Genomic DNA, 20,323 nt, shown 5'->3' with positions numbered 1-20,323 from the left:
CACGAATTTTGTGTAATAAACAATTGATTATAATATTATATTAACTGTTATTCACTATAAAAAAAGTTTGACGCAATCGTTAAAAGAAGGTTCGGTACATAATTACATGAGGCAGTCATTGAATTTAAAATACTCAATAAAACTAATAAAACTGTATTAAATTCAATGAGACAGACATAGAAGATATATTTTAGATCTATACTTTTGTGGCCCAAAAAAGATTATAAATATAATTTAGCCCCAATATTTTACACTAACAATAAAAACAGCGTAGTTTTAATTTACAGGATAAACTTTAACAAGACACTATATTTCATTGTTGGAAAAAAAGAGTAATGTCTTTTGACATTAATGTTTTACACTATTAATGAAAAAAAAGTGTAGTTGTAATTTACGGGGTAATATTGAGTAACGAAACGTTGGCAACGATTCCGTATCTACCGCATCGCTAATAGCCTCATAGCAGATGTACTTGTGTTAACGAACCTTACTTAATTGAAACACCGAATTTATCGTTTGCTTCTGTTTTTTGTGTCATATTTTTTCTAAAGATTTTTACTAATGATTACTAAAGATTTTTTTATTGATAACATTTTTGGTATAATCTCTGCACCTTATTATACTTACTTATTTAGAAACTTTTTTAATTAATGATGAAAATCTCAAACCTTACCTGCTAATCCATTGTTTGTAAATATTTTAATTGCCCGTTGGACTAGCCCGTTGGTGCAGTTTGTAGTGGCCCTGCTTTCTGTGCCGCGGGTTGCGGGTTCGATTCCCGCCTGAGTCTGGCTGTAATATTTGTATTTATATATTTATATATGTATTATTTCTATGTATATTTTTATTAAAACAAAAATATATAGTTATAACAGTCTGCCGTTACCTGTAACACAAGCATTAAGTTGCTTACCATAGGAACAGACGAATGTGTGTGTATGTTATAAAATATTTATTATTTATTTATATACAATAATAAAAAAAAAACTATTATTGTGGTCAGGGAACACGTTCCCTTTTTATTAACATTCAGCTCTTGTTCTTACGCCGTTTTTAAATTAACATTGAATTTCTTTATGCCCTTTCGTATAATTTATTGACCTCTTGATTCAAATGGATTAAAAAATCGACGAAAATGTGATTTTTTTTCTAAATTTTTGTAAGAATTACATTCCAATTAAGATTTATACTCGCAATTTTAATACTAATTTAGATATTTAGAATCCTTAACTACACAAATTATAACCTTTATAGTACGATATATAGATATTAATATAAAAATGTTAACAAAAATAACCTTAATACCTTAAATCTGCAATTAAGTGATGTATTTGTAGAACAGTAAACAAAGTATAATTCAATATACCTCAACACATTATCCACTTCATTAGGAAGTCTGGCGACTGCCAAGTTCCTGTCGTAATAAATGCGGATATTAAAACGGGCACGCTTCATTATAAGTCACGGTCCTTGAACGAAACTATTGGACACAGCTGCTATCCTTTATTTGTTTACGTCTTTCTGTTTTAATTATTTTAATTAACAAGATTCAGACGATTAATTACAGTCTTTCTTATTTACACTAATATTATAAGTAGGAAGAATTTGATTCATTGTTTGTTTGTGATAGATAAACACAAAAGAGGATCTGTGACCGTTGCGCTAACGCATAATCAAATAAAATAATATTTACTATTATATTTTTTATCGTCAGTTGTTTTTAGTTTCCTATATTTTGGCGCCATTACGTATGTTATGGTTACTGCACTCTTAATGGACATAACGTAATGTAACATTTCACATATAAATTATAATGTTAGCGACCATAAATTTTTAAGATCTCATATGTTACTGATTTAGACTTCCTTTGGCGTAGTTTATTTAAATAAGCTTTTGTGTTTCCTATATTTTCCTCTAAATCATTTAAAAGTTTAATTGAATTAATTTAATTTTTTAATTTTTTTTTTTGTCGATTTTCGATGACATTTTTCTCATTATAGTTAGTTAATCTACTCGTATTATTGACCCAGCATTTTTTCTTAAGAACTATCTTACTCTTTAGGTTAATTCTATTATACGATAATGAACCTAATATTTCACGATTAAATAGCAAATATATAATAAAATCGTTAGTAATGAAATATAAAAAAACTCGTGCCTTAAAGTGGACAACTAACTTTACGAGTTTGTCGACACGTCGCCTTGATGCGAATATTTGAACGTCTTCGATTCCAAGGAATGTGTCTAGATCTAGATAATTCGATGGTTTTATTTATTCCCTGTAGAAACGTGAGAAATTATTCTTTGGGGCTTTTTATATATATACATACGGCAACCAAGCGTGCGGTTCACCTGATGGTAATCAATTACCGTAGCTTATAGACGTCTGCAACACTAGAAGCATCGCAAGCGCGTAGGCTCTGGTCACCTTACTCACCACAGGAGCACAACACTGCCTTGGAGCACTATTATTTAGCTGTGATCTTCTGTAAGGTCGAGGTACTACCCCATGACATTCTGTAAGGTCGAGGTACTCCAGTTGGGCTGCTCCATATTTTGAGCAGGAAATTTTATCCCGTGGCCAACCTCAATTTATTTATTTATCTATATTGATTTCCAACAAGTTATAATAACAAAACAAAAACATAAATTCTCATTGATGTTAGTTTTAACCAATTCAAAAAAGGAGTTGGTTAAAAATTCGACTGTACTTTTATGTGTGTACACGACGTACCAATATTTGTCTTTTTTAACGAAAGTTGGTGCTTCTAATATGGTTCCGTTTAAATTTGATCGAGTTCTAGCGAGTACTTTTTGAGATATCCCTAACAAAACGTATTCAATTGACCATTTTTCAACCACCTACGCTGTATTACTTTTCGATGTTAATTGAAATCAGTTTTTTTTGTTTTCAAGGAGATATATTATCTATTAACATTAACATTAAAAAAAAATAAGGAACTATACAGAGTACAAAGTCCTTATCACTGCTTCACATTTATTTCTCACAGACAAAAAAGATATACTCGTAGTATGTAATGCATTGTAAAATATAAATTTACATAACAACATACAAATTTACATTCCAAGAGTCACTATATATGTACTTCACACAACAAACGTTAATAATTCATGTATTTTGTAATCGCTTTGTTAGGTACTAAATAATATTTTGTAAGAACTTTAAAATTTGTCGCGTAATAAACCTAGTAATCTCAGCATATTTATTACATGTAATATTGTAATGCTGGTCAATCATTCGGTTGTTTCAGTCTTTTACTTTCGATATCCGGTTAATACCAGATGTATCACGTTAAAACTAGATGTATCCAGATAAAACTAGTTTTAATTCGTGTCAGTGCATTATTTGCTAAATATACCTTAGCCTATCGAATCTTCGGATACTATTACGCTTTGATAAAAGTTCCACACTCAACTGCATGTAGGGTGATAACTCTATAATCGGATGAAGAAAATCACATTACATACAAACGTAACCGCCCAGCAGAGCACAACAAAAATCAGAATTACCTATAAAAGTACTTGTCAAGTACTGGGATTGAAACCGTTAGCTCAGCGGTCAAAGCTTTGATCACTCCACAAACGCGTGGTCATAATATATATTTTGAAAGATAGGGCATAGTAAGAAATATCTTTCTTACAACATGCACAGCTCGACTGGAAATGTACTCCAAGTTTACACCTCACATCCAAATAATATTGCTCTCAAATAGGTGTTTCTGTGGTGGATAACGCAACCAGCGCTCTCAAGCATGGCCTGGTTAAAAGCTTGGTTAGGGTCAGCGACGCGCTTGTGATTTGTGATATTGCAAGCGTCCATAAGCTACAGTAAACGCCTACTATCAGACAAAAAAAATAAAAGTCATTTTGCAACTAACCAAGTACCCGAGTAGAAAAAAGGTCAGGCTCAACTAGATCATGTATCTGGACCGGATCAGGATAGAATAAGGCATGCCTGATCCGACAAGCTCTATCAGGACCAGGTCCAGTCCAGACAAGGATAGCCTGATGTAAAATATAATCAAGTATGGTAAGGCATACTGGATCAGGACCTGGTCCGGTCCAGATCAGGATAGTCTGATGTAAAATATAATCAGGTATGGTAAGGCATACTGGAGCCTGAATCGCGCTATTAATTTTTTTAAGGGCACTTAGTATATATACAGTCGTCACAGGACGTCTAGCAGGGTGTCCATTTCTACACAGTGGAGCAGTCGTAAGTAATAGGAAATAGTTCATTAGTAGTTAATTATTAGAAGTAAATAAATAAAATTTAATTAATAATAATAATTAATTAATAACATAAAAATAAATAAATTAATTAATATTTAAAGTAAAAATATAAATAAAAAATTAATTGGAAAAAATAAACGGAAATAAATATCATCATAATTATGTTAAGTAACATATTTATAATATCAGTTCGCTTTTTTTTGTTGAACAATTTTTTCAAGAATATACATTCGTGTTTTTTTAAAAGAACCGGACCGAACCGGCTGATCAGGATGAGATGATATTTCCTGATCTGGACCCGATCAGGAAATCTCATCTCATCCTGATCAGGTCTAGACCAATCATCTGCGTTACATGTCTTATCTAGTCCTGATCAGGCATGCCTGATCCGGTCCTTCTAAGGAAGACGAAAAAATTTCTACTCAGGTATATGAAATCGATAATGGTAGTAAGACCACTATGAACACTCGCTTTAGGCTTGGTATCTGGCTATGACATTTATGTGTATAAATAATACTATAGTCGTATAAGATAAAGCTCAAAGACAATTTATATACAAAATTATGATCTTGATTAGTCGGTACGTACTGCCCAATTAATTAGCCAATTAAGATCAATGTTAACAATATGACTCTTAACTAGGTCATTAGTATGCTCAGTATTCGAATATTGTATATATACCTATATTCATATAAGATACAAGCGACAGGAATAAGTTTGACAAAGCTATCTTCTCTATTTCAATGATTTTGAAGTTATAGGAACGTCTTTTGGCGCGTTAGGGAATAATTATGAGAGTATATTTATACGATGCGCGCGCACACCGTCGCTAAAAACTGACCTGAAGATAGCTAGTCAACGAAGAACAAGTTAGCAACGTGCTAGCCAGCCAATGAAGACTAACTCCTCACGTGCGTACATAAGTACAGACACACTTTTTTTCTTGTATTCAAATTAGCTATGGTATGTAGAGGGGATATGTGGCTTAGTGTAAAGCCTCTCGCTTGTATTCATCCTGGATATTTCTAAAAAGTAAAACTAAATGTAGTTTTCACGAAGTTATATGATATCGATGTCAATTCCATCACTAGTTTTATCTTACCTAATAGAAAAAAAAATCCACCAATCCGCATTGGAGTAGCGTGGTGGATTAAGCTCTGATCCTTCTACATGGGGAAAGAGGCCTATGCCCAGTAGTGGGATATTTTTTTTTTTTTTTATGACAAATAGGCAGGCATTTGACCACAATCTCACCTGATGTTAAGTGACGATGCGGTCGAAGGTGGAGCATGCCTGCCTAATAACAGCCTATTCACTTTGGCCTTGAAGGCACCCAGATTGTATCGTTCGGGAAACACAGACGCGGGCAACGAGTTCCATTCCTTAGCTGTGCGCATCAGGAAAGTAGTGCCAAAGCGTTTTGTGCGCGTAGGTGGCATATCGATGACATAAGGATGGAACGATCGACCGCGCCTAGTGTCCCGATGGCGGAAGGTTGTTGGAGGAATTAGATCGTGCAATTCCTTCGCACACTCACCGAAATATATTCTGTAGAACACCGACAGACGAGCTACCCTACGCCGATGATCGAGACTCTGCAACTTAGTGTCTGTCAGAGTAGGGTCACCTATGAGTCTCTTAGCTCGTTTTTCCACCGAGTCCAAAGTTGCCAGTTGGTATTTGGCGGACCCATCCCAAAGATGGCAGCAATACTCCATACAAGACCGAACTTGTGCTTGATATAGTTGAAGCAACTGTTCTGGAGTGAAGTAACGCCTGACCTTAGAGAGAATACCTAGTTTTTTTGCTGCAGTTTTTGCTTTGGACTCGATGTGTTGCCCAAAGTTCAGATTGGACGATAGCTCTACACCGAGGAGCTGTAGGGAGTCGGTAATTTCCACAGAAACGTCCCGGAAAGTCGGAGCCAGGTGTAAAGGGCTCCGTTTAGAGGAGAACACACACGCCTGTGTTTTTGTGGCGTTGAACGTGACCAGATTGGCATCGCCCCATTCGGAGACTGCCTGGAGGGCGACGTTCAAGCGGCTGACCATATCCTCTCGACAAGACTGGATAACATCCTTACTAGCCCTTGCTCTCGAAAAGTATCTCTCCGTCACTGTGCTGTCGTCAGCATACCCAAAGGTACCGGTGACGAGCAGATCGTTAATATGCAGCAGGAATAGGGTAGCGGACAAGACTGATCCCTGAGGAACACCGGCGTCGATAGCCTTTTGGTCCGATGAGTACCCGTCAAGGACAACTTGTATTGAACGTTCGCTCAGGAAGTCAGAAATCCAAGTGCAAAGGCTAGGTGGAATACCATATGAAGGAAGCTTGCTTATAAGGCTCGCATGCCAAACCCTATCAAAGGCCTTCGAGATATCGAGAGACACGGCAAGTGCTTCGCCGTGTTTGTCAATGGCCTCACTCCATATATGTGTGGCATACACTAGAAGGTCCCCAGTCGAACGGTGCTGGCGGAAACCGTACTGCCGCTCGCTGAGGAGATCGTTACCTTTCAAGTGGGCCAAGAGTTTGTTGTTCAGTGCACGTTCCATAGTCTTACAGAGTATGGACGTGACCGAGATGGGACGGTAATTGACAGGGTCTGCACGACTACCTTTTTTGGGCACAGGCTGCACGTTGGCAAGCTTCCAAGACTTTGGCACTTTGCCAGTCTTAAGTGACAGGCGGTACAGGCGTGTAAGAGGTGGAGACAACTCAGGGGCACATGTACGCAGGACTATCGCTGGTATACCGTCCGGTCCGCTGGCCTTGTCCACGTCTAGAGTTTGCAGGATTTTAAGGATCTCTTTTTGGCGTATGCGTACTCCTGCCATAATGCAGTCAGCACGAGTTGAGATTGGTGGAGCTTTTGCAACATCCAGACGCGAGTTCTCAGCAAAAAGAGATGCAAACAAATCCGCTTTCTCTTTCGCAGAGTGGGCCAGTGATCCATCAGTCCTCAGCAATGGTGGAAGTGACGGCCGACAAAAGTTAGATTCAACGGCTTTTGCCATGGACCAAAACGCTTTGCTCCCCGAAGGGTAAGAAGCTAGTTTGACCCCAATGCGGCTGATATGGTTGAATCTAGCCCTGCGTAACGTCCTTTTACATGAAAAATTCCGAGAATTCGGAGACTTGCGCGCTCGAGCTTCATGCAGTGTATGCCGAACGCTTTTTGGCTTCTGCACGATAGCAGTCCACATCAAACCTTGGGCGAGCTTTTCCATTCTTCGCTACGTCAGAGTATTCCATACCCTGGCAAATAATCGCGGTAATGGCTTCAGCTCAGCTCGGCGGATCATCAGAAGAAAAGCATGCCTCTCGCCAAGGATAGAACGAGAAAAAGTGACGCATCTCATCCCAATCCGCTGCCTTATATTGCCACACCCGTCTTGGGCCACATGGGGATTCTTCAGGTGGGCAACAGACGGATATTGATTTTACCAGACAGTGGTCAGAAGTACCCAGTGGTGCAGAAACTGTTATTGAGTAACTGTCTGGATCAGTTGTTAAAAATAGGTCTAAGCAGTTGGCGGTATGAGAGTCTACGTCTGGTACCCTGGTAGCACAATTTACAAGCTGGGTGAGGTCCAGCGTCAAGGCTAGTTTACACACCTCTCTCCCAGCATGGTCGGTCACCTGGTATGGGTACAGCCACTCCTGGTGGTGGGCGTTGAAGTCCCCCAGGATGACTAACTGTGCCGAAGGGTAACGCTCTCGAGCCTTATCCGCCGTTAGGGTAAGATGGTCACATAACTGAGTTGTCTCCACGTCTCCATTGTGCAAACGGTAGATACAGGCATACAGGATTTTCTCCTGTCCTGTGTCCACCAGAACCCATAGGATGGAGTAACTGGATGTCTCAAGGTGCCTAAGACGCTTGATGCAAATGTCATCACGGACGTACACACAGACTCCGGCACGAGGTATGAACCTGTGCTCCAGAGAATACCCGGGGTAGCTGAGGTACGCCGTGTCAGCCGGACATCTGATCTGCGTCTCAGTGAGGAACAGCAGCGGCGGTTTTTCTGTTTCTAGGTGGTGGTGGACAGATTCGAGATTGGAGTGCAGACCACGGATGTTAGAGAGGTGCACTTTCAGTGGGAGGACGTGCAGCCGCTGTGTATACCTTTTTTTATTCTCGTGTGCTTTCATGGGGAGTGAATAGGTGCTGGGGAACGTGAACTGGACGAGGCGGCATCCTACCTACCAGGTGTCAGACTCAACACCACCGCACGGAGGGAGCCTGACGCGGAGACCGCGGGGACGCCCGAGCCCCCCCAGAATCGCTACCTGGTCCTCCCTTCCGGTCGCCAACCGGCAAGGTAGAACATTCTGGAATTTTTCGTCAGGTGGCGGGGCAGCCATTCACAGGTGGCTATCCTGCTACTTGGTCCCCCAACTTCCTACGGTCGGCCAGCGGCGACACCGTGCCTCGGATCCCGCTACCCTCCGAAGCCAGGCACCCGATGCGGCAATGATAAGCAGACAGGATCGGTCACATAGAGTGCCACAACTACCCAGACACATCCCCCAAATGGCTGCTCTGGGATCCGCTCCGGAACACGGCGATTGCCGGTGAGGGCGGTAATTAAGCCACGGCCGAAGCCTACCACCTCAAGAATTTTGTCGGCTCTTACGACAGGCCTTCTTGCCGGGCCGTAGGAAATCGTATTCTACTGCCCGTCCCTACACGGGGAAAATTACACATTTTAATACACATACACATTACAATTACAGGCTGAAGCGATCGAGCGATCCAGCATTAAAAATTTATTGAATGATTTCAAAATTATCGATAATCTATACAAATAAATAAAATTGGAGTGTCTGTTTGTAATATTAAAGTAACAGCTTTTTACTAAATGCATGTGGATGTATACACGGTAGATATACCAAAAAACATTTTTTGCAACTTTTGTCCGTCTGTCTGACTGACTATCTGTCTTTCTGTCTATCTGTCTGTATGTCTGTTTGTTCCGGCTAATATCTGAAATGGATCAGATGGAATGAATCTGAATGGGCCGATTTTGACTGGACTTTCACTGGCAGATAGCTGATGTAATTAAAAAAAAATTAACTTAGGCTAACTTTATTTTAAAAATTTATTTATTTTTATAACCCTGCGAACTGAACAATAACTTTTTTGTCAAATTCCACGCGGACGACATCGCGGGCACAGCTAGTTATAAATATAAATTTAGTGTATGTACAATAAATTGCGTAGAAGCAATTATGTTGTAACGTGACATATAAATTTTTGTACGTCTATTGTGCATTTTGAGATGAAACGCCTTGACGTGATCGTGTTGCAGAACCGATTCAGTTTGAAAGTCTGTTGCATCATACAGGAGTTACAGGTACAGTGCATTTAAGATATGGCCCAAGTTTATAAAACGTAGTAATATCGGACGAGACATAAATAAAAATAAAACAACATGCTATATAAAATTAATTTTCATTGCCCTCAATTACAATACCATCTCAAACTTTGAAGTAAAAGTTTTTTTACGCATGCTTGACTTGGGGAGTAGGGTGGTGAATGTATGAAGAGAGCATTACGAAAAGTGTCATCGGGTGGGGTGAACGGAAGTTGAGAAGGAAATATAAGAGAAATGGAGCTAAAGAAGTTTTACTTCAGTAGTATAGTCTAAAGCACGCTCGTTTTCTTTTTCTGATGCAACAAAGTTTCTCGCGATGACTTTCTTTACCAATATTCCATAATATTTTTTTTGAAATCTAGTACTTCAAAATACTAAGCCAAATTTAAACTTTAATTCGAACCACTCGCTCAACAGAACATACAGTAAGGATTTTTCGGTATTTTATCGGATACATAATTTCATTATTCTGACTTATAGGAAAAATTATGTTTTTATTTACACGAAGGATAAATATTGGAAATATTTTTATTTAACATCACCAGTTAGGTTGGGCTGGTTGCTACTTGCTCTCTTCATAACAAAATTACCAATATAATATTAACTGTAAAATTATTATTAAGGAATGACCAAGATATCCATAGCACAAACTGTAAAATAAATATTGATAGCTGCTTTTTCGACACGTATATTCGACAAATTGGAATGAAATTCCTAGACACACTTATGGCAGGTACAAATGTGAATGTGGACGGCAATTTTTTACATTGCGTGTTACATTGCATACTATATTTCGCAGATCTGCACCCGTCTTTACAAATTTTACTTCTTTTAAATCTCGATTAGAAGACTTTTGTCCAACAACGGGATATTTACAGGGTGATCCAATTCACTTAATTTCAGTACTTTAATCCAATACAAGCTTCCACGATTCAAAGTTTTTTGTTGATTCCACTTCTGAGCATAGACTTCTTCCTCGTTGTAGGAGAAGTGTCGAAGATAATATGAGTAACGATCGCTATCAGGTGTCTGTGATATGAATGGGGACCGACAACTCTACATCTCTCTCTGAGTCTCTCGTCTGTCTCTATTCTCGTACTCTTCGAGATACGGTGATAAGAAAGAGTTTCAAATTTTATCACAAATCAACGGCATATTACGAAACTTACTAATGATTGAGGTTAATATTGATACAAATCAGGATAAATAATAATTGGCAGATGTCATTCGTACATCGTCATCGTCGTGACATATGAAACTTATTAGAATATTCGCTCTTGACTAAACCCACAAACCAAGTTACTCATGCGGAGTGAACGGAAGATACATTGCGCAATGGATGATCCCTTCACCCTCATGTAATCGTCCACTATCATTGTGAGTACGGCCTCGAGACCGTCGGTCGAGAATATTCTCCGATACAGATGTGATTTTAATACGGTCTATGCTTGAACGTTTTGCAGCCGATAATGTTCTGTTATGTCATCTCCTTTTTTTGTTTAAAATTATTTTTTTTATTTTTGCATATTTCATTTTTCTTTCACTTACATTTTCAAGTGAAACTTATTTAGAATCGTTGTGATTTGAAAGTCGATAGAACGACAATGCATTACGATAAAGAAACCAACACAGAAATGTATAGGATTAAGTCGGCGAGGGAATGAAATACGATACATTATACAGTATTTAATATTCTCGGTAAAAGGAATTTCTTGTAGGGTACTTTTCAGAAGTTTCTCTTCATCTTCATGTTGAATTTTTCTTCCATAAGTTTTTTCTTTATCCATTAAATATTTATTGTTACTTCATCTTCACATGTGTTCTTTTTGCGACGGTAAATATTTTTGTTACTTTTAAAAAATTTAAAAATTAAATAGTTATCTTATAATTTGGGAATGGTACGAGTACAAGTAAATTTCTACAATTTTAAAAAATTTATATTAATAATACTGTGAAAAATTATAGTTATGTTTAGATACATGTACAGATACGATCAAATTCTGACACTTTATAATATAAATGTACATTGCAATTCATTTCCAGCAGTAATATTGCTAGGTTTCTGCATATGACCTTGTCAAACTGTCTTCAATTTATGCTCATATACCACATAATTATGTTTCTCGCATACTAAATACTATCTGATTTCAACATGTAAAGATAATGTTTTTAAAGTATACTGAATATATAGTTTGTGCACTTTTAAAACTCGGCATAATTTTATACCAAAGGGAAACCCAAAGTTATACAAAAAATCAGTCAAAATCATATAAAATAATTAGTATATTTATTGTTCAGCCGCTTTAACCTTAATTCTTACAGATATCAATTTGTGTATTTTTTTCTAAACATCAGTAAACGTATCAAAAAAGATTATTTTAAAATCTTAACATAGCCCTACTAGAAATATTATTTTAGTATTCATAATAGGTACAGTAGAGATAGAAAAGATTTCTGCGGATAATTTATTATAAATTGCCTCCTAGATTGAGGCAACATTAAATTAACGTCTGCGAAACATGCTGGTAATACAATATCTTAATTACAAGTGACATAAGAGTACCGTTTTCCACCAACGTTACTCAAGCGAATTAGTGCACGCTAATTTAGTTCATCACTTTCTGTAATACCATCTTGAATCGCTTGCGTAATATCAGCACACGTAACATTGTACCGAGCACTGTGTCAAATCCGGTTTGGTCCATGACATTCGAGTGCGAGTCGTCGTAACCTTGACATAAACATTCACAACAAAAGACATATTCGACATGACAGACTGCGATAAGAATATTAACCTTGTCAGTTGCCACACTAACACAACTGAAAGCCTTTAAACCAATCAATCAATCACCCTTGTCAGTGAAACAAAAAAGGAAAGTATCGACTTTAAAATCATATTTTGGATATAGGATACGATGCCTTAGACAAAAGTAATAAGTACCAAAAATTTATTTAAAAAGTCGAACAAAAAATTTATCAAAAATTCAAAATGGACTTACGTCCATTTTGCGTACGTACGTACGTTATGGAAGCCAAAAGGCTTCATTCATTGATGAAGGTAGTTCAGAAAAGAAACGTAAAGAACTATAATGTAAATAGCGATGTCAATCTGTGCCACGTTATCTTTTTGACCGGCTATTACAAATAGCACATTTTCTAAGGTATAAACAAAACCGATGATAAACCAACAGAACAGGGGATGCAGTTTTATATCGAAATAGCAGTGACCCGCGGTTTCAACCGCGTCCATCAAGAAAAAAAAATAGCCAATAGTCTTCCTCGGTAAATCTAACATAAAACAATTATTCAATTCGAACCTTTAGATCTTGACATTAGTACGTTTAAACAAACTAAGACACAAACTAACTTTTCAGATTTACAATATTAGTATACTCGTAGATTAGAGCAACGTGTGATGTACCTCAGAATTTGCACTGTGAGATTGTTTGAGTCCTTGAGAGCGTTATTAGAGCTGCCTTAATGATGAGAGGTCGTGCTAAGGTCTGGAGGGTACGTGCAAGATTGATACTGTAATAATGTCTATATAGCAAGATAAAAATACACTGTACAAAAAGCGACTGTCTCATTATATTATTACAAAAATATCTGTCTGAGTATATAAAATGGAATAAATAATAGGTAGTGGTTTTCAAATAGTGGTGATGCTTTTACTTTTTAATTGATCCGGGGTATCTGGTTGGTTTGTGTTTAATAATTTGTGTGTAATTTTCTCCATTGAAAATATAAGTACGACAACAAATGTGTGTGTTAATTATTTGTTTTGGCTATCATGTACAATATAGGTAGATTTTTTATCGGAGGTTAAATTTTTGTTATTTCTGACTTTACCTTAATTCCGGTGCTGCGGTAAGTGTACTCATGCTCCGTACTGCGACCATCATGTGTTATTTTCGAACATATTTACGTAAAAACGATCTTTACTGCAAGATCAAAATACGATACGAACTGACCTTTAACGACTGACAAATCGACACTTTTAAACAAAATAACGCGTCAGACATAATATTCTAATAAAATTAGTAACATTAATAAAACCGAATCGGAGCACCCCACTGTCCACGTGGTCTTGGTCTGCCCTACCTCTAGAGTGTTTTTTTTTAAGCCGCGGAGGCGCGGAGGAAAGGCTGCACTTCCCGCAGCGCCGGAGCCAAGCGTTACTCTAACCTTAAAGGTGGTAGGTTAATTTTAACAGAAACAGCGGGGTTTAACATAAATTTAACCTCCGATAAAAAATCTACCTATATTGTACATAATAACCCATATACTACTAGCTGACTCGGTAAACGTTGTCTAGCCCGCTAAACGCTATTTAAAAATAGGGGTTGGTGGTATAAGGGTGAAAATTTTGAGTTGTATGTATTTTTCAACGCTAAATCATAATAAAATAAAGAATAAATAATTTATCTGAAAATTTAAAAAAAAAATATGGGTGGACTAACCTTATCATTTAGGGGGATGAAAAATAGATGTTCGATTCTCAGACCTACCCAATATGCACACAAAATTTCATGAGAATCGGTCCGTTTCGAAGGAATTTAACTACACGACGACACAAGAATTTTATATATTAGATATTGCATCAAAAATATTTGAATGTTTATTTTCTCACCTATGGAAGGTTAGGCGCTTCGATACTAATTAATAATTTAAGATCAGGCAATAAGATCACATATAAATTGAAGTTACTATTAAAGGTACCAAAAATATATTTTGTAAATTGATTAATTGTATTCATACGAGGTCAATAAAATCGAAAAATACTTTTTGCTGTCAAGGTGAAAATAAACATTTACGCAATACGACGTGTTCAAAAATAATGGATACATTTTTAAGATAATGGTAACAATAAAATATGTAAATTGCAACAATGTGATAATAATGTAGTTTCAAAAGTTTAATTTAAAGTTTTGTATTAATACTAATATCCTTTTTTATACCATTAACAGCTTTTAACAGACAAAAACAGCACACTATAAACATTTTCGCAAAACAAAACCATAAAGCTAGTTGTTTACGGACAATTGTCGATAGTATCATTACTTATAAAAGTACTGTCGAATTAAGATTCTACTCCTTTTTGTAAAGTCAGTTAATTAAGTACTGGTATTTAAAATCGGTTAATTAACTATAAATATAAATCTCAACAACAATTTGCTCTTTTCAATTTTAATAAATCTTACAAAACTTTTAAAATGAAATAAATTTGTCAGTTTAATAATTAAAAATAATTTGACAGTTAAAACTATATTTGCAAATCGTTCCAAAATCAAAACCCTCATTATAAAATTCATCACAAATTACAATTGCAGAGACATCTGCGCAATTGTCGCTTAAATATTACTCATCTCATAAAAAAATAATAATATCATCATCATTACTCGTCTATTGCAGAATTAATTATTCGTACAACGACTAGACAATTTCTGCTCGACTGTGCATTAGCCTAGAACTACGAGTATATTGACTTTCAACTTCTTATATAATAATGTATCATATAGTTGCGCTTGTTTTTCTCGTTTAAGTTTTTAGATGTATAATATCAGATTTCGTCCGCTTAATCCCCCCCCCCCCCCCACTTACCTTCAACTATCTCCTGTTACCAACGTTCTTGAATATATTATATTTATTTTATGAAATCCGTGTGTACATTAATTAGTACAAATATTATTGATTTGACTTTGAAAAATAATTGACCTTTAGTTAATTATTTGACCTAAGCTTTTTTATCCACTTTTTTAAGCACAATTCATAATTATAGTTATTATTGTTTATGCAATCTACAATAATCTAATGGTTAAGTAAATTAACAAAAATATTATTATTTAGTGAAAATGTAAAGTTTAATTCGTTTTTTTTTTTAACTATTATTTAACATTCGAATTGGTAAGTAAAGCTGCCTTAACAAATAGTCTCTGAGTATGATTTTTTTTTTTTTTAAGAACATACCTGCAAGACATCGCATCAATAATTTCGAATCAGTCACTTTAAAAACAATTACCCCATACGCTTCAGCCTGTAATATCCCACTGCTGAGCATAGGTCTCTTTCCCCATGTAGGAGAAGGGTCAGAACTTAATCCACCACGCTGCTGCAATGCGGGTTGGCATATATATTCCCCCTACTATGAGTAACGATCGCTATCAGGTGTACATGATAACAACCGGGATCGATGGCTTAACGTGCTCTCCGAGGCACGGTGGGGAGACCCACAAGGACTGCACAAACACCCAGATCACGGTAAACATCTGTATGGCCACAAATCAGTGCTGTGACCGCTGCGCCAACGCGTCGTATCAATTAATTCATTAAAAAAATATTACTAATTTATGAGTGAATGAATGACGATTCAATTGCTTTTGAGCTTATTTGAATCAAGTAATTGTTGATTTTGATTTAACAAGGTCGTTACCCAAAAAATTCCACTATATAATTAAAATTTTTGTATCATACCTACGCGTCAGAGAACAGCCTTTACGCCGTTATGGAAGTAACCATACGCGTTTCACGCACACTGCAATAGCCTGGTCAAGTACGACTGGTCATACTACAGTTTTACATACCTACCTATCTCTTTTAATCATACCAAGATTACTACGTCCGACATGATTTGTAAATTTTTTGCTATGATTATTAAAAATGTTATTTTGCTGTCAATCTTTTTGTAGCTCATAAGCGGCAGCAATATAATTGACGTATACATTGTAATTTTGACTGACAAATGATAAGTTACAGCATAAACAATCACTATGATTTATCATACTTCTAATTTATGGAGAAGAACTCCAGCAATGGGAAATTTACAGTCTGATTAGGATCCAATCACTTTGAGATAAATATATAAGTCAGACAATTTAATTTGTCTAGCACGATAATTTGTTTGACTAGATATTATAAAGTTATATGCTTAAAAAATTATGTATTGCGAAATACAAACTTCCATATTTGTTAAAAACATTATTCCAATATTTGTAAAAAAAAATTGCGTACACAAAAAAAAATAAAGCAATATTGAGCATTAGTAACGAAATTCTAACTAGTAAAGTTCTAGTAAAGATTACATTTCCTTTTACTGGTGTCAACTCTCAAATACTTGTTATACATATAATACTAATTAGTACCATATCAGGAATTCTGAACATTTTTGATATGATATTCAAAAATGTTTAGAATTCCTAAAGTGTGGGTAGTACAAAAATAAAAAAAAAATAAAAAAAACGTACATATTAGTACCATATCTTCAGATTTGTGTGTTATTCTAATTATTTCTTTTAAAGGATCCAACTCGTGTGGTCTGCCCTGTCATCGACGTGATCAGCATGGACACGTTCCAGTACATTGGAGCGTCAGCGGACCTGAGAGGAGGTTTTGACTGGAACTTAGTGTTCAAGGTGAGCCACCTCTTGAATGTGCAGTACTAAACGGAACTTTGTCATTGATTGAACTTTAGAATGTATGAAAGTAGATTGTTATTATGGTGATACTTATTAAGCCAAACTTAGATTAAAAATAATAATGGACTCTATTATTACTTCAGTTTCAAGGAAAGTAGGGATTATTAGATATTAAAAACAATAATTGAACGATTTAAAACAATAATTGAATGAAAAAAAAGAACCGACTTAAATTACATCGTAGGTAATACAACGTAGGTAGACGAAAAAATAGTCAAGTAAATACGCATTATCAAAGATTACTCCAAAATTTGTTATCAGATCTCGATGAAATTTAAATGTGACCACATTTAATGATATAACACACCTTTCGATAAAATTAAAAATCATCAAAATCGGTACACCAAGGAAAAAGTTATGCGGATTTTCGAGAGTTTCCCTCGATTTCTCTGGGATCCCATGATGATGATCAGATCTTGGTTTCCTTATCATGGTACCACACTTAGGATATCTCCTTTCCAAAAAAATATATACCGTTAATATATCATCATCATTACAGCCTATACAGTCCACTGCTGGACATAGGCCTCCACAAGTTTACGCCAAAAATAACGTGAACTCATGTGTTTTGCCCATAGTCACCACGCTGGGCAGGCGGGTTGGTGACCGCAGTACTGGCTTTGTCGCACCGAAGACGCTGCTGCCCGTCTTCGGCCTGTGTATTTCAAAGCCAGCAGTTGGATGGTTATCCCGCCATCGGTCGGCATCTTAAGTTCCAAGGTGGTTGTGGAACCTTGTTATCCCTTAGTCGCTTCTTACGACACCCACGGGAAGAGAGGGGGTGGCTAAATTCTTTAGTGCCGTAGCCACACAGCACATAATATATATATATATATATATATATATATATATATATATATATATATATATATATATATATATATATACGGTCGAATTGAGTAACCTCCTCCTTTTTTGAAGTCCGTTAAATAAATAGTACATTCATTGGGATAAATGGCTTCCAACAGTAGCAACGTAGTTAGGGTGGTTGAGAATGAAGATGGATAAGAGAAGAAGGAATTTAATAAGAATGAAAGAGATAATGACGCGAATTACAAAATGAATATTGAACCGAACTAAGTTTAAGTCGCCAACGTAAAATAGAATTGCAATATTTTACTTTTCCATTGATAAAGTAATTATTTGTTTTGCTATCACGACCTGCATCGAATAATCGAAACGTATGCCAAAAGACAAATCCCAATGATTATGATCATTAAAGTCAAGTCCTATTATTACCAACACAACATGACTATGTCTTGTCATTCTGTGGACGAAATCGTGCTGTTATTGTTATGTTCAGTCGTGATCATGTAGATATAATATCCACGATATTGATGTTTGCGGCTTAATTAACAGTAGTATTGCATCGTCGAATGCCATTATAGATCGCTTTTGTAATATCAGAGTATATTCTACTATCTAAAAATCGCTGAACCTCTGTGCTAATATTGAATGTCGTGTGAATTTGTATAGCGTTCCTAACTTGATACATGATATTAAAACTGTAACTAAGCTATTACTTATATTATTAGTTATAATAATTCTTATTAAACTAGATATTTATAACGAATCTTTGGAGATTAGATTTTAAAAAAGTATCGTATTTAATTTAATTTTTTTTTTGTCCTGATTGAAATTCATCACTTCAGCCTATCGCAGTCCACTGCTGGACATAGGCCTCCCCAAGTTCGCGCCACACCTCCTACGTCCTAATGAACACAAGCTAAATCACTGGCACAACTGAAAACCATTAAATGAAAGTTATAATTAATTTACGTAATTCTTAATGATGTCTCCTCAGTGGGAGTACCTATCACACGCTGAACGCAGCACTCGCCTCAGCGATCCAACGCAAGTGATAAGAACCCCGATGATAGCTGGAGGACTGTTCAGTATGGATAGAAAATACTTCAACAAGTTAGGCAAATACGACATGAAGATGGACGTATGGGGTGGTGAAAACTTGGAAATCTCGTTTAGGTAAGTATTTTTTTATTATACTACTAGCCGACCCCACAAACGTTGTTTTGCCATATTTGTTATTAACGTCCCTTAATATCCACCCCCTTATAACTTAGGGGTATGAAAAATAAATGTCGACCGATTCTCAGGCCTACCTGATATGCACACAAAATTTCATAAAAATCGGTCCAGCCGCTTCGGAGGAGTATTGTTACCAACACTGTGACACGAGAATTTTATATATTAGATATAAAAGAGCAAACAAGCGTACGGTTTACGTGATAGTAATCGAATACCATAGCCTAACACAATACTTACTACTTTAGAGCACGATTCAGATGTGATCTTTTTTAAGGCTGAGATACACTACTTTTAGGGCGGGGTGAGGTACAGTCGAGCTACTGCGAAATGTGGGCAAAATATTTCCCGCTGAGCATTATTTAAATGAAACGTATAAATATTGGAGCACTAGTAAGACTTCCGAACTAGAGCACAATCAAATGCCTAGTGTTGTTTTGATTTCTATCAAGCTTACTTAAAATTTTCATAAATACTATTTAATGGTTGTTCTGTTATAATAATATAATAAAGATACCGATATTATTTTTTTGTACAAGTTAAAAAATCAATAAATCAGAATGGGTTTGAATTTATATCTTGTGACATTACTCGGTAAGACCCGTAACGCCATCTATTAGCTTGTAGCGAAATTAAATATGAAATAATATAACAATTTTGACATTGTCCAAACATTTTTTTGGGTTCTATATTATAAAATTTTCTAATTATATTAATGTAAATTATTTCAGAGTTTGGCAATGTGGTGGATCACTGGAAATAGTTCCATGCTCACGCGTCGGACACGTGTTCCGCAAACGACATCCGTACACGTTCCCGGGAGGCTCTGGCGCTGTATTTGCTAGGAACACAAGAAGAGCCGCAGAAGTCTGGATGGATGATTACAAGGAACTCTATTACCGGTCTCAACCTCTTGCCAAACAAGTTAATTATGGAGAGTGAGTATTTATGTTTTAATTAATAAATGAACTTTCAATGACATTGCTATAATTTTTAGTCAGGATATGTTGGTTAAATTAACATTGTAATGTTTTGAAAAAAAATTTGGTCATATTAGGATTAGATCACTCATTACATGAAAAAGTATCCTTATTAAAGTACATATTTAAGAGGAACAGATTAGGCCGTAACGTTTTTAGCTTGTCATTTATAGAAGAATTTATTTAT

At 36.1% G+C, this 20,323-nt stretch overlaps 1 protein-coding gene across 1 annotated transcript in view; it reads left to right on the top strand.

The window, feature by feature from the left end:
• Nucleotides 1-20,323, top strand: part of LOC123655897 (polypeptide N-acetylgalactosaminyltransferase 2) — a 94,999-nt gene that overhangs the window by 71,910 nt on the left and 2,766 nt on the right. Inside the window, exons 6-8 of the mRNA XM_045591643.1 lie at nt 16,937-17,050; nt 18,918-19,096; nt 19,888-20,094. Of these exons, the coding sequence (XP_045447599.1) occupies nt 16,937-17,050; nt 18,918-19,096; nt 19,888-20,094 (500 nt within the window). The remainder of the gene's footprint in view (nt 1-16,936; nt 17,051-18,917; nt 19,097-19,887; nt 20,095-20,323) is intronic.

This window comes from Melitaea cinxia, chromosome 8 (assembly GCF_905220565.1).
Source record: "Melitaea cinxia chromosome 8, ilMelCinx1.1, whole genome shotgun sequence".
In the NCBI taxonomy this organism is placed as follows: Eukaryota; Metazoa; Arthropoda; class Insecta; order Lepidoptera; family Nymphalidae; genus Melitaea; species Melitaea cinxia.
Note: the sequence above shows the minus strand (reverse complement) of the source record. Positions and strands in the feature narration are given on the sequence as shown.